The following is a 14,688-nucleotide window of genomic DNA, read 5'->3' as shown; positions in this document are numbered from 1 at the left end:
TGAGATATATATATATATATATATATATATATATACATACATATATATATATGTATGTATATCTCAGGTGCTTATTCATTTAGTGGGGAGAGTTCTGGTTGGGCCAGGAGAAGGATTTGGGGAGTGGGACATGGCATGGGAGCAGGACTCTCTGATAAGCGAAGCCTGGGAAGGGGTGCAAGGTTCTTTGGAGTAGGCTGCAAAGGGAAGGAAGACGAGCAGAGTGGAAGGGAGGGGCGGCTTCTCCTAGCCGGGGTGCCGGTCGGTTTGGAGGAGGCAGGTCCCGTTAGCCTGCCTACCGATCCTTTCCTAGTCCCACCAGCAGGCTGGGAGCGCGGCCGGAGCCAACCCAGTCCCGCCGCCAGGTCCCGCCCCCGGGAGCCCCCTGCCCCGCCTCCTGCCCGCCTTCCTCGGGATTGAGTCCTGGCAGTGCCGCTGAACCGCAGCTGCCGCTTCCGCCTTCGCCAGGTAAGGGTCCCTGGTCAGTAACGGGCCCGGTGCAGCCCGGCCCATCACCCATCGCCCGGGGCGCGTCCGCGGGGGCTGGGCCTACCTGATCCTCGTACCCTCCCCAGGCTTTTCCCTTCCGCGGCCGCCTTTTTCCTTCCCGCTTCGCGAGCCGAGGTCTGCCGGGCACCTGGGCTCGCTGCTCTCCCGCCGCTCCTCGCGCCGATTCCTGCCCACTTCCGGCTTTCTATCTCCGCCCAGCCTCCTTCCTTGCTCTTCACTTAACTACCGTGGGGGGAAGGTGGAGAGAGGTCCAGGTGTGTGTCAGAGTGCGTGTGTGCCGGCGGCCCGTACCTAGAGAGCCTAGAGCCTTATTTAATAAAGGTTGGTGGAGCTGCTTTGAAGCCAGGTTACGTGGAGTGACTCGAGCGTGCGGGCGGGGCTCTGTATACCTCGAGCTGAGCTCAGGTGGGTGTGGATGGGACTGTGCACCTGGCAGTCGAGGGTGGCTCCTGTAGGCAATACCTGAGCCTAGGGCAGGCTGCACTTAGCGGCTGATCACAAATGCCTGATTTGATTTCAAGTGTTGCATTGGTGGATAAGAGGCGATGCACCTGGGTATCTGGTGAGGGGGTACTGTGCCATATATAGTGCAGGCATGTGTGAACACTGAACCTTGTCTCGTGTGTTTATGTGAACCTCGTCTCAGATGTGTGGGGCAGTGAACTGCCAGGTTTCAAGTACAGGTATGCGAGAGGGTGTGTGGCAGTAAACCTCGGCATTTCCTAGGAGCATCCTGGAGTGTCTCAGATTTGAGGGGTGGTGTACCTGGGCATCTCAGGCATGCTTGGCAATATACAGTAAAACCTGCAAAAGCCGGAACCTGTGTAAGGCAGAAACCTGTCAGAGAAGGAAAACTTAAATATTTTCCACTAATAGAGAGCGATAGAAAAGTGGTAAGTCTGTACCCTGTCAAAGCTGGAAAACTTGCTAGACCCGGTAAAGCAAGGCAGTCCCGGAGAGTTCCGGCTCTCACCAGGTTTCACTGTAGCTATATGTCTCATTACATGTATGTGGCAGTGTATCTTCATGTCCCCGTATGTGTGTGAGTGTGTGTGTGTGCACCTGCATGTCTGAGGTATGGTATACTTAGAATATCTGTATATCTCCAGTCTATGTGTGGTAGACCAAAATGGCTCATGAGGAGGGGAGGTGTCTCAGGTGTCTATGAGTGAATGTGTACAGTGGTGTACCTGGGTAGCTCAGGTCTAAAAGGGCAGTATATCTGGGTGTCGTAGGGGTACAGGAACAGCGTGCCATATTTACTCAGGAATGAGGAGGGCAGCAAACCTGAAGTCTGTAGCATAGGCAGGCAGACTAAAAACTAGTTGATCCCGACTCGTGGTGACCCTACATTTGTCAGAGTAGAGTGCCCTGTAGGGTTTTCAATGGCTGATTTTTTCAGAAGTAGATCACCAGTTCTTTCTTCCGAGGAGCCTCTGAGTGGACTTGAATCTCCCAACCTTTCAGTTGGCAGCTGAGCGCTTAACCATTTGGACCACCCAAGCAGTGTACTGAAGTTTCAGATGTGAAGAGAACCGGTTTCACAGGTAGTAGTGGGGGAGGACTTTAGGTCTTGGGTATGGGGCGCACTTCACCTGGGGTTTGTGTGTGTGATTGGCAGGGTTTCTGGCTATCTCTGATGTGTCCCTCCCTCTGTCCTTGAGTGTTTCTGATGAGCTGGGATTGGAGCCAGAGACCATGTTTCTGGTGTTTGGGTGTCTTAGATGCCCACCCTGGACTCTGAAGGAGAGTACCATCATCCTTAGGCGTCCCTTCTTCAGACATGCTCCCTGAGGTGAGCTCCTTGTGGCTGCTGCAACTGCTCCGGGACATCCAGCTGGCCCAGTTTTATCGACCCATTCTTGAGGAGCTTAATGTCACTCGACCAGAGCACTTCAACTTTGTAAGGCCTGAGGACCTGGATGGCATTGGCATGGGCCGGCCTGGTGAGGAACCCCTGCCTTGAGGTCCTGGTCTTCCTCCCCCAGGGCTGCCAGCACCCCCGCTCCAGGCCTCTTCTGGCGTGTAAATCCCTCTGCACCCCGTCCCCCACCTCAGTCCTCTGATTCTGATCTCTCCCAGCTCAGCGCAGACTGGCTGAAGCTCTAAAGAGGCACCGCTCTGGGCTCAAGTCCAAGAACTGGGTCTACAAGGTGTGTGTTTGGTGGGGAGAACGGAGGCACTTAAAGGGCCAGCTTAGGCCCGGGGACCAGGTGGGGCTGAGTGGCAGTTGAGGTTATGTCGGTTCCGCACACTCTGATTTCTCACTCCCGTTTCAGATCCTTGGGGGTTTTGCCGCTGAGCAGGAGACCACCCCACCCTCAGACAGCCTTCCGTGCCTCCTTGAAGCGGAGGGGGGACACAAGTGTCTGATCCCAGAGGGTGCTGTGCGCAGAGGGGAGCTGCTGGGCTCCGGCTGCTTTGGTGTGGTACATCGAGGACTATGGGTGCTGCCCAGTGGCCAGAGCGTGAGTGTCCAAGGAGCCCACTGCACCTGGGTGCCTGGCCCAGCTGCCCCTCTGCTCTGCATGCCCTCTCTGCCCTGGCCCTGGTATAGCCATTCCCCAATGTGCCTGATAGTGTCCCCTCCCCAGCTTCCAGTGGCTGTCAAGTCTCTCCGGGTGGGTCCCAAAGGCCCCGTGGGCACCGAGCTGGGGGACTTCCTGCGAGAGGTGTCAGTCATGATGAACTTGGAGCACCCACACGTACTGCGTCTGCACGGACTTGTACTGGGCCAGCCCCTGCAGATGGTGAGTAGAGCTCGACCCCGGTTCCCCGACAGCACGTGTCACGGAGGGTGGGCGGCTGAAGTCCTGTGGGCCTGGAGAACTCACACAGTGCTGTGCTACCACAGGTGATGGAGCTGGCGCCACTGGGCTCCCTGCACGCGCGCCTGACCGCCCCGGCCCCTACACCCCCACTGCCTGTGTCCCTGCTCTGCCTCTTCCTGCGGCAGCTGGCGGGGGCCATGGCATACATGGGGGCCCGCGGGCTGGTGCACCGGGACCTTGCTACGCGCAACCTGCTGCTGGCCACACCGCGCACCATTAAGGTGGCGGATTTCGGGCTGGTGCGGCCGCTGACTGGCGCCCGGGGGCGCTACGTCATGGGCGGGCCACGCCCCATCCCCTATGCCTGGTGAGGGGAGGGGCGATAGGTGGAGCCGCGTGAAGGGGCGGGTCAGCAAGGCAATAGCTAAGTGGGTTCCTAGAGTGCTGGAATGGGAGGTCTTCTGAGGGAGGCTGGGACAAGAGGGGTTAGATCGGGAAGGACTTGGAGAGGAGGACTTCTTAGGATGATGGGAGCATTGCACGGGTGCTCAGTAGGAGGTGGGAGCTCCAAGGGGCTCATATCCAGCCCCCTTCAGCACCACTTCCATAGGTGTGCCCCAGAGAGCCTGCGCCAAGGAGCCTTCTCTTCTGCATCAGACGTGTGGATGTTTGGGGTGACGCTGTGGGAGATGTTCTCTGGGGGTGAGGAGCCCTGGGCCGGCGTCCCACCCTACCTCATCCTGCAGCGGCTGGAGAAGGACCATGCCCGGCTGCCTAGGCCTCCGCTCTGCTCCAGGGCCCTCTACGCCCTCGCCCTGCGCTGCTGGGCGCCACACCCTGCCGACCGGCCTGGCTTTTCCCATCTGGAGGGGCTGCTCCAAGAGGTGGGGGAGAGGTGTCTGTCGTGATGGTGGTGGTCCTCCCCAAGTACAGTTTCTCTTCCCTCCATTCTCTCTCCCAGGGTTCTGTGCACAAGACACATACTGACTCCTGTGCTGGGCTCTGGGACCCGGCTCTGAACAAAACCGAGTCAGTCCTACCTGCAGGAAGCTCAGAGCCCTGGGGAGGCAGCTTGGGACTTACATGGATGCAGGCTAAAGGGCTGAAGGGGAGCAGAGAGGAGAGAGCAGTAGGGGGAGGTGGGTATTTGACAGGCAGAAGAGAAGTTCAGCGTGGGAGGGGGAAGTACAAGTCATGAGGCTGCAGAGGGAGGAGGGGCTGTGTCCTGGAGCCATTTATGAGGCATATTAACAACAGTTAACATACAGTACTTGATATGTGTAAGATACCATACTGTTTCACAGGTATCTTTTCATATATTCCCTCTTTTAATTATCGCATCAACCCAATGAGGTAGTTATTATTATTTCAGTTTTACAGATGGGTCAGTTGAGGCACTGACAGTTTACGTGACTTGCGTAGGGCCATACAATAAGTCGGGGAGATGGGATTTGAACCAGTCAATCTGACTTCAGAGCTCTTCCCGAAATCACTGTACTCTATGGTTACAGAAGTTTAGACTTTGAGGGTGCCTGTGGAGCCCTGGTGGCGCCGTGGTTAAGAACTACAGCTGCTAACCAAAAGGTCAGCAGTTTGAATCCACCCTCCGCTCCTCGGAAACCCTATGGGGCACTCCTACTCTGTCCTCCAGGGCCACTATGAGTTGGAATCGACTTGACGGCAACGGGTTTTTGGTTGGTAGCTATGGAAGGGTTTTGAGCAGGGGAGTTTTGTATCATGTGGGCTTGGTGCGGGAATGATTAGAGGGATGACACTGGAGGTGGGGAGACCAGGGAGGCAGCTATGGCTGTGAAGCAGGATTGAGAGGAGGAGGCCTGGATAAGGGTGAGGCAGTAAGGCTGGAGTGGAGTGGGAAGATTCCAGAGGTGCTTGAGGGGCAGATCATGGGCTTCGGTGTGAAGTAAAAGTGGCATCCATGATGATACTCCTGATGGTCCCCCTAAGTAGGGACACATTTCTTTCTGATCCCTGGGCTGTGTCCAGCTTGGCAGGAGATGTGTGTCTGCCTCCCCACTGGACTAAACTCGGGGGGACAGGGACAGTCCTACCCTGGGCCCAACCCAGAGGGCATGCCTGGTGTGGGTTTGATTGGCAGGTGCACAGACGGGAGGGTTCCTTTCCTCCCTGCTCACCATGACATGACCCTTCTGACCAGGCCGCAAGCCCAGCCCCCTTCCCTCCTGTCTCCACAGGCCCAGCCTCCTGAGGGACGCTGTGTGAGGGATGTTAAGGAGCCAGGTTCCCTGAGGATGGAGGTCGGTGACCCCATCACCGTCATCGAGGGCAGGTGACAATCCTATGTCTCCCGAGCATCCCCAGGAACACCGCTCCCAACCTTTCTGACTCCTGGTCCTCTCTCTGCATCTCCCTGCTCCTTGAACCTTGATCCTCTATTCCCTTCCTGTTCCTTCTGGGCCCTGAGAACCTCACCACATCCCTGGCCTCCTGCTGGAGCCACCGCTGGCTCGTATAGCCTTTTGTGTTAAGTGGGAAAAAGGCTTCCCCTCCTCCAGGCAGATGCAGCTACATGGCACACAGCTTGGGGAGGCGAATGTGGGCTGGACCCCAGCCCCCACTGTCCCCTGCTCCCATCCGCCCTTACCAGCCCCTCTTCCCACAGCCCTGACTCCACCACCTGGAAGGGCCAGAACGGCCAAACGCTCAAAGTGGGCAGCTTCCCTGCCTCCGCAGTGACGCTGGCAGATTGGCCAGCCACCCGCCCAGTCCACAGAGGCTCCCCTGCCCGGGGGGAGAGAAACCGGGGAATCAACGATGGGTGAGGACCTGAAAGGGAGAGGCCAAGCTGGGCTGGGGGAATCTGCTCCAGCAAGTTCTCAGGAAGGGAAGTCTGGGGAGAGGGCCAGAGGTGAGGCTGCACTGGCCTCCCAACTGGAGCTCCCAGCCTGGGCCTTGGCTTCCTGGGAGCCCAGAGAGGGGACACTGATATGTTGGGGGGAGTGAAGAGCAAGCAGGTGGACAATGAACTGGATCACTCTTCCACAGGGACAGAACAAAGGTGAAGCTTCAAGATCTGCCTCCAGCATGGTACCAGAGAAGGAACATGCCTCTGCCCAAGATGAAAGGTGGGTACGCAGCAGGGACAGGCCTCCAGGTCTCTGAGATCAAGAACAACTCTCCAATTCTGCCCTACCCCCCCGCCACAGCAGTGCTTCTGCATATGTTATTTCCCCATACATGATTTCTTTCCCCAAATTCTGCCTGTTGACATCCTAGCAATGCATTAAGGGGTATAAAGTCCCCCTGTCCCATCTCCCCTACTGAAAGTATCTCCCACTCTCAGGGTCGGGCAGGCCTTCCCCTGTCTGGGCCTTGGTGCCCATTCTACACGTGTCTTATTTGTCCCACCTGACACCTGGACCACCTTGAGAACTGGCCAGGTAGCTCATCTGTGAGTGCTTGCGGAACCATCCAGCTCAGCAGAGAAAGAAAGAGGGCTGGGGAGACAGGGCCCCTGAGGAAGGTAGGCCTAGCTTCTGGATTGCCTTTCAAGTTGTTCCTTTCTCAACTGTGCAGGCATCTCCAAGAGCCTTGAGTCGGTTCTGTCCCTGGGCCCTCGTCTCACAGGAGGTGGTTCAAGTCCCCCTGAACTTCGACATGCCAGAGCTGTGCCCGAGGGACCCCCATTTCTGCCACCCCGCGAACCCTTTGCCTCCAGCTCTCCCTCTCAGGTCAGCCAGCCCCCTAGGGAGCGGCCGCCCTGGCCCAAAAGAGAACCGCCCCCTAGTCACCCCATGGGAGCACCTGGAGCCAGCAAAGCCACTGGGCCCTCTGGAGGCTTCCTTCCTGACCCCGAGTTGCAGAGGAGGGTTATGGAGGTGAGATCTCCCTGAAGTGGCCTGATGTCCAGAAGGGGCTGCAGGCTGGAGCAGGGGCCCAATGCAGCTTTCTCCCCCGAAGGTGGAGCTGAGCGTGCATGGAGTCACCCACCAGGAGTGTCAGGCAGCACTAAGAGCCACTGGGGGAGATGTGGTTTCCGCCATTCGGAACCTCAAGGTAGAGCCAAACCCTTCTCCCAGGCTCCTTCACCTCCTGCCCCTGCCCTCAGGCAGCCAGCTCAGCCTGCTCTCCTTCCTGCCTCCACAGGTAGATCAGCTCTTCCACCTGAGCAGCCGCTCCAGGGCTGACTGCTGGCGCATCCTGGAGCATTACCAGTGGGACCTCTCAGCTGCCAGCCGCTATGTCCTGGCGCGGCACTGAGCTCTGCTCCCTTAGGAAAGGACCCCAGTGTGGAAAGCCTGGGACCCCTGGCACCCAGCCATGTGGGGTCAAGCAGAGCAAGGTCCTGGCAGAGGCAGAGTTTCCCACCCGGAGCTATCTGCTGCAGGCAGGTACAGGAGCCCAGAGTCAGCACCAACCAGTGCCTCCTCTCTACCCTGCCCCGTGGCCTCTGAGGGCTCAGGCTTCCTTGGCTGGCCACAGCAGGATCTAGTCGACTCTGCCCACAATATTGCCAAACAAGAGGACTTGAAGAACAGAGCTGCCACACATCATATCCAGAGAAAGCTGCTACTTACTACATAGAATGGTCAAGTGGCCATGGTGGAGCATGGGAACAGCCATCATCTACCACTGGACTCTGCGGGAGCAGCCATCTTGGATGATGGAAGCAGCCATATTGACTTGGGGCATGTGGCCCCAACCACCTTGGCTTGGTCCGGGGCCATGGTGGTGATGAAAGCTGCTCTACTGGACTCAAGGACAGTTGATTGTGATAGCATGTATTATGAGAAGGGCTAGCCCACCCCAGCCGTCATATTTCCCTTTGTTTCTTTCCACACCAACTCTTTCTTCTACGCCCCCGCCCCCGCCATTGCATACATCTTCCAATGTCCAAAAAATTACAAAGTTTATATGGATACAACATACAAAGATGCAGCCTCCTTCCTAGGGTAATGGTAGGAAGGGGTGGTTAAATAAGGCACAGGAAGCTGCAGCAAGTACCAGCTGTGGGCAGGGCCCAAGGGGCTGGGAGGTTGGCACTAGGGCCCAATCCTACAGCTGTTGGTAAGGAGGCAAAGATCCCCTCAAAGTGCCGTAGTCTGAGGCTGAACTGATAGGCCAAGCTGATGCAGAGAGGGTGGTCATGTCCGCTATTCTTTGGTGCTGTTTACCCTCTTCCATCCCAGCTCTGTCATAACACTCCAAAGTCCTGGGTTCCAAAGGCCTTTTCTGGAGCAGAGGCCCTGGAAGGGGGTAGGAGGGGGTAGGTAGGGAAGGTTTGAAAGCCAGGAGACAGTGGTGGGAGGTAGTAGGGGAAGGGTCCTCGTACACACTCTTCTGTGGGGGCCACAGGTGAAGGAGGCCAGAGAGGTAGGGTAGGGATGAGGCACATGGCCCCCAGCCTCTCAGGTACCCCGTCTGTCCCTGGTGTGTACATGGAGGGAAGAGGCTGCCTCTGAGGAGGGACCAGGCCACAGCAGGTGACCATTTTGAATTCTGTTTGAGGTGATGGTCTCCTTACCCTGAAGCAGCCTCTAGCTGGTGATGGCAGAGGGCCCGGTGCCTCCTTGCTTCTCAAAGAACATGTAGTCCTGTGGGAAGGATACCATCGATAGGAGAGCCAGCTGGGCTCAGCTATCACAAACCAGGTTGGTACACCTAAGCCCCCAGAAACTCTGCCCCTCACACCAACCCTTTCCTAGAAGGAGGCCAGGAAGTGCACAAAGCTCCAAGGGAGAGGAAAAGGGTGAAGGGGCGGAGGCAGCCAACTCACAATGAGGAACGTGGCTCCCAGTAGCACAGCCTTCACCTTCACGTCCAGATCCATCGGGAACTGCAGGCCAAAGTCATCTGCATCCGTGAGAGTCTCTCGGAGCAGGCCCCCCCACTGCTTGCTGATGCGGCCCACACTGCGGGACTCATCCCGGGTCTTCACCTGTCAGGAGGGAGAAACGACCCAACTGGGGGGGAGATGACCAGTCTCACATGGTCATGCAGATTGTAAACTGTACCAGGGCGCCACATCTAAGGGGACACCGTGCACGTTGTAGACATGTACGTTTATTATGAACATTTTCTGGCACATGACAGTCTTTTAAAGAAGGGGCGCCTTTTTCTGGTGGACTAAAAACACCACATGGGCTAGTGGCAGCCTTAACAGAAAAGTGCAGGATAATTCACAGGTCTCCAAATGCCCTCATCTCCCTTAGCCACCCTCAGGGGTCAGGCAGCCTTGAACTTATCGAAACCTCCCTGACCCTGGGCAGTTTACATGGAGTGAAGGAAAGTAACCTACACTGGGAATCAAGAGATCTGGCTTTTGCTAAGCTGCAGTGTCAGACTCCTCTGGAAAATGGGGATTTACAAATACATGCCTCAGAGGTTCTCTGCAAGCTAAAGTACAGTGAACCCTTAGGGCACTCGGCGAAAGTCAGGTAAGGACACCTGACAGGCCCTAAAAAAACCAAATCCATTGCCGTTGAGTTGATTCCAACTCATGGCGACCCCGTGGGTTGCAGAGTAGAACCGTGCTCCATAGGGTTTTCAAGGCTGTGACCTTTCAGAAGCAGATTGCCAGGCCTTTCTTCTGAAGTGCTTCTAGATGGGTTCGAACCTTCGAACCACCAACCTTAGTCGAGCACTTAACCATTTGTGCAACCCAAGTAGTGCCGTAAACCTGTTGCCTTTGAGTCCATTCCAACTCATAGCAACCCTACAGGACAGAGTAGAACTGTCCCGTAGTGTTCCCAAGAAGTGGCTAGTGGATTCCAACTGCTGATCTTTCGGTTAGCAGCTGAGCTCTTAACCACTGCGCCACCAGGGCTCCAAGTAGCGCCCTAGCAGGTACTAAAAACTGAACAGGGAAGGCCTGTCTCAGTCACCGGTCCTCAGAGGTACTGCAGGGATGGTTCTGAATTCCCCCATGCAGGGACAGAAACCACACGTGCACTCTTAACCAGGTGTGCATGATCCTCAACTTTAGACCTCTGGCAGACTAAACAGAGGAAAAAACATGTATAAAGCACCCATCAGTCACTAAAAACCGAACCACACCTGTTGCCGTCGAGTCAATTCCAACTCATAGTCACCCTATAGGACAGAGTAGAACTGCCCCATAGGGTTTCCAAGGAGCAGCTGGTGGATCCAAACTGCTGATCTCTTGGTTGGGAGCCAGGCTCTTAACCACTGCACCACCAGGGCTCCTATCAGGCACTAGGCATAAATTATCTCAGTGAATCCTCCTCACAACCTTGGGTTTCCATGTGACAGCTCAGGAAACTGAGGCAGCCTCGGCCACAATGTGAGTATGTGGCAAAACGGAGATTCAGACTGGAGTCTGCTGTTCTCCAAAGGCCGTACATCACATGACTGAGCATTAGCGGTGGGAGAAATGGAAATGTGATATAGTCTAATCCCCTTAGTGTATGGCTGGTTGCTAGGTTTGATTTCCAACATCCCTGCCACCCACGGTTGGTGCAGTTTGTGTTCTGCACAAAGGAGCCTGGCTAAGAGGACGAGAGAGACTACTGCAATCCTGGCTGCACTCCACCAGCCAGCCAGGCTCTTGGAGGGCTGTGTCTGACCCCCTAAAACCAAACCAGTTGCCACTGAGTCAACGCCAACTCATGGAGACCCCATGTGTGTCAGAGTAGAACTGTGCTCCATAGGGTTTTCTGGAAGTACATTGCCAGGCCTTTCTTCTGAGGCACCTCTGGGTGGACTCCAACCTCTAGCTTTTCTGTTAGCAGCCGAGCATGTTAAGCACTTGCACGACCCAGGGTCTCCGTATCTGCCCAAGGAGGTGCCTTTTCTCTAATTTGAAAATCACGGGAAGGCCTTGTCCAGCATTGCATGCAAACTTTGTCTAGAGGGGATCCAAGCCCATCTATTGGGAGAGACAAGAGCGCAGCAGTAAGTGGACTCTAAGGACTATGATTTATTTCTATTGGCCTCTCTGAGCTCAGCAACAAGAAGCCCTGCCACTGCAGGTGGTAATTCACAATGACTCCCTGATCCTTTTGCTCATCTTCCAGTGACTAGAACTAAAGTGATTTCCTCCTGTGTCCTTTCTATCTTTTTCCCCCACTGTCCTATAGCTCTGGGGCACTTCATGCAGCCCAGTCCCAGGCTGGGCAGGGCCTATCCCAGCCAGTCCTATAGTCCCAAGGGTGTAACCTCAAATACAGACCATTCATAACTATGTAAAAAGGAGACTGGTTCTATGAGAACCCACAATTAACACATTCCCACCCAGAGATCACCTAGCTCCCATCACAGAACCTCCCCCGGCTACCAAGGTGACTCAATTTTTAAACGTAACCTTAGGTAGGTAGGAGACCTCATCAGAAGCTTTGGGAAGTCTGCTAGATTATACTTATTGCCTCTCCCTTATCAGCAGAGGTAATTATTATCCCTTAAAGAACTCAAGTGTCTATGGGATGACTTTCTCTTCTAGAAACCAAAGTGTTTCCCAGGTCTCACCCTGAAATTGTCACCACTTGGGGTCTCCAGGTTCCAGTCTGGTGATAGGAATGCATGGTGGGAAGGGTATCACCTGGATTCCAGGTTGGAGGGGCCATGTGGCTTTCCAGGTTGGTGGGCAAGTCACAGGATGCTAATGAGTCAAATTAGTGCTTGTCCCTGGGCCTAGGCTCATAAATTTATGCACAGCAGCCACATGGGCCCAGCACTCAATAATCACCTTTCCCCTAAATCCAGGCTGGCCTCAGATTTTCCTCAACACAGAACTGTAGGTAACAATCAGCACTAGTTCTTAAGATGAAACCCTCTTTGGCATGCCTTTGTAAGACCACTGAACCATCCTATTTCAGAATGGAAGAAAACTGAAAATGTGGTAGCAATCACAGTAGATTTGGATTGATGAGCTCAGAGTCTTGACCTTAGCATTGGCCATCCTGCCTCATGGAGGCTGCCATCTTGGATCATGGAAGTTACCATCTTTGTTTATGAGGGTCTCTTCCTGATACCTCAAAGTTGGTGTCTGTGCCACAGCCACAGGTCCAGCAGGGCCCCACCACTCGGAGGACAGTCTGGCGATCAGCATCCTGGATGGAGAACTTGGGGAGGAAGGGATGCCAGGTCTGTAGCACATGGCCAATGGTGGTGCCCGGTGGAGCCTGTACTTCCATCTGGGGTAGGAGGCAGACAGGGTCACTGCCAAGCCAGGGTTGCCTCGTCCAAGTTCCCACGCCCTCTCACTAGACTCTCCCATCCCGACGAGCCCATGCCCACCTGAGCCATGCTCCATCCCTGCCCCTGCCCCATCATGGACCAGTCTGCTACCCCAGCCTCTCCTCTACCCTACACCTCCTCACCCACCTCCTGGAGGCCGCAGGGGCAGCAGCTGCAGCCACAGTGGAGTGGGCGCAGCAGGCGCAGCACTTCGCGGTCCCCAGGGTCCACCAGGCGGACGCGCAGCGGCCGGCGGGCACCACAGCACAGGCGGGCGCAGCAGTTGCTCTCCTCGGCCGCCTGGCCCAGGGGCTGCCCTGCCCCCGAGCGCAGTTCGTAGTGGTTACAGGTTTCCCAGCCTAGGAACCCTGCCAAGGAGTTATACGAGTCCCGGTGAGGTTCAGGCGCCACGCTGGCCCAAGGGCCCATCATCCCTGCCCGTGTCACAAGGCCCAACCTCCTCCGCGGCCGCCCCACTCACCTTCCACTCGCTCAACCTTCTGGTGAATCAAGATCTGGTCAATCTAGAAAGAGTAGGGGCGCCGCCGACGTCAGCTGGCTGGCCTGGACGCCCAGCTCCCTGTTATCCCTCCCTCTCTTCCACTTACCTGCACCAGGAATTCGAGGCCAGAAGGCACCCCTGGCAGTGGCAAGAAGGGGGCAGGAGACCCCGGGGCCACGGGGCCGGACGAGGGGAAGAGAGCGAAGCCTGGCGCGGGGCTGGGCACTTGGGCAGGCACTGGCATCTGGGCGGGCACCGGCGCCTGCCCGGGCCCAGGATGCAGCGCCGGCTCCGGGTATCCGGTGGTCACAGGGTAGGGAGGAGGAGGTGAAGGCGCGTAGCCTTTGGGGGGCAAATAGCCTGTGGAAACAAGGGTCGAGATTAGAAAGGGACCAGCATCCTCATCCCCTCGTCCTCAGCGCCTGGGCCACTAGGCTGTGGGGTTAAAGTGGGAAAGATGGGGCGGGGGAGCGGGGCGGTGGCTCCCCGGAGGAAGGGAGGGGCCCACGTAGCCAGTCCGAGCACATTCCCGGAGGATGTGTTCGACACGCTGCTCCCAAGTCCGTGGGGGGGATAACGGAGACCTCCAGCCCTGCGCCCACTTACCTGCCATGGGACAGGGATGGGTGTCCAGGGGATGTCGGTGTCCGGGCCGTTTAGTTTTAGAAGTGGAGGCAGGCTCGGAGACAGCCAGATAGATACACAGACAGACACAAAGACGGACAGGCAAACGCGGAGAAGCAGCTCTGCCCGGGGCCGGCCCAGGATCTCCGGGGCGGCACCTCTGACTCGAGGAGAAACCGAAAGTGTCAGCGGGCGGGGCGGGGTACCTGGGACCCTGGATTCCCTCAGGAGCCCCAGAACCGCCCCCTCCCTTTGTTCTCCCATTTTCCGCGGAGGTGGCCGGATACGGATGGCAGGACAGATGGGGCGGTCAGACTGACGACCCGACCTCGAGAGAAACCTCCCTGACCCCTCTGTGCCCCACGCTCACCTGAAGCCCCCAGAATTGCCTGGGTGCCGAGCACTCCGAATCGCACAAGAGCTTGCGGAGGCGGGCCCTGGATTTGACTCCGCCCCCAGACGAGTCCAGGTCCCGCCCCTCCCTGCCTGGGCGGCGCGCCTGCGCAGAAAAGACGTCGGCTCTCCTCCCACGGGGCTGCAGAACCGCGACCGCGCGCGCTCCTTGCTGTCGACCGCGTTACTGCCTCTTCCGCTCCGACTGCAGATGTGGAGAGGAAAAGCGCCTGGGGAGGGAAGCCGGCTGAGACCTCAGCCCTGCGCTCGGCGCCCTCTGGTGGGGACGCGGGTCGCCTGCGCTTTCAGGCCTGGCCTTGCTGGACGCCGGGCTCCTCCTCCCAAGGGCGGTCCGGGCCTTGCTGACGCAGTGGAACACGCTTCACACTCCTCCTTTGGCTTCTGGCACTGGCTCCCGACCCCTTTCTACTTCCCTGGGGCTACCTCGCCTTCTCCCCTGACAGAGAGGGGCCGAAGCACCGCAGTAACCTACATAGACACCTCGCAGTTACTTCCTTCAGGCGCTCCCAGCCGAGTGGGTGACAGGCCTCCAAACAATGTCAGTAATGAGTGTGCGTGAGGTGAGGCTTAAAGGGCCAGAATAGGAAGCGAGGTCAGAGAAGGCTTCCCCCTGGAGGAATCACTTGTCGGAGTCCTGAACCGAGGCCCACAAGTGTAAGGAAGTCCTGCGCCTTTGGGGCTACAGGCTAAGTA

At 56.9% G+C, this 14,688-nt stretch overlaps 2 protein-coding genes across 3 annotated transcripts; one reads left to right on the top strand and one right to left on the bottom strand.

Annotated features, from left to right (window-relative positions):
• The first annotated feature begins 2,293 nt into the window (after positions 1-2,293).
• Positions 2,294-7,925, top strand: TNK1 (tyrosine kinase non receptor 1). Of its 2 annotated transcripts, none has more exons than XM_004376218.2 (12): positions 2,294-2,456; positions 2,593-2,663; positions 2,790-2,978; positions 3,105-3,260; positions 3,365-3,648; positions 3,892-4,165; positions 5,495-5,589; positions 5,923-6,078; positions 6,306-6,385; positions 6,837-7,138; positions 7,221-7,316; positions 7,407-7,925. In XM_004376218.2, the coding sequence occupies exons 1-12, from the start codon at positions 2,294-2,296 to the stop codon at positions 7,518-7,520; spliced, it is 1,980 nt and encodes a 659-aa protein (XP_004376275.1). In that variant the 3' UTR covers positions 7,521-7,925. The 2 variants fall into 2 exon arrangements, with proteins under 2 accessions (XP_004376275.1, XP_023586790.1); XM_023731022.1 differs by having other exon boundaries at positions 5,908-6,078.
• Positions 7,926-8,408: 483 nt separating this feature from the next.
• On the bottom strand, positions 8,409-13,570 carry PLSCR3 (phospholipid scramblase 3). Its single transcript, XM_004376217.2, has 8 exons — positions 13,564-13,570; positions 13,064-13,317; positions 12,937-12,979; positions 12,603-12,823; positions 12,251-12,412; positions 9,037-9,198; positions 8,785-8,854; positions 8,409-8,506 (listed from the first exon to the last, which is right to left on the bottom strand). Exons 1-7 carry the CDS (start codon positions 13,568-13,570, stop codon positions 8,798-8,800), a joined length of 906 nt encoding a protein of 301 aa, XP_004376274.1. The 3' UTR covers positions 8,409-8,506; positions 8,785-8,797.
• Positions 13,571-14,688: the final 1,118 nt, after the last annotated feature.

The sequence above is a fragment of the Trichechus manatus genome, unplaced genomic scaffold (assembly GCF_000243295.1).
Source record: "Trichechus manatus latirostris isolate Lorelei unplaced genomic scaffold, TriManLat1.0 scaffold00040, whole genome shotgun sequence".
Taxonomy (NCBI): Eukaryota; Metazoa; Chordata; class Mammalia; order Sirenia; family Trichechidae; genus Trichechus; species Trichechus manatus.
The sequence above is the reverse complement of the archived record's forward strand: the minus strand, read 5'-3'. Positions and strand labels throughout refer to the sequence as shown.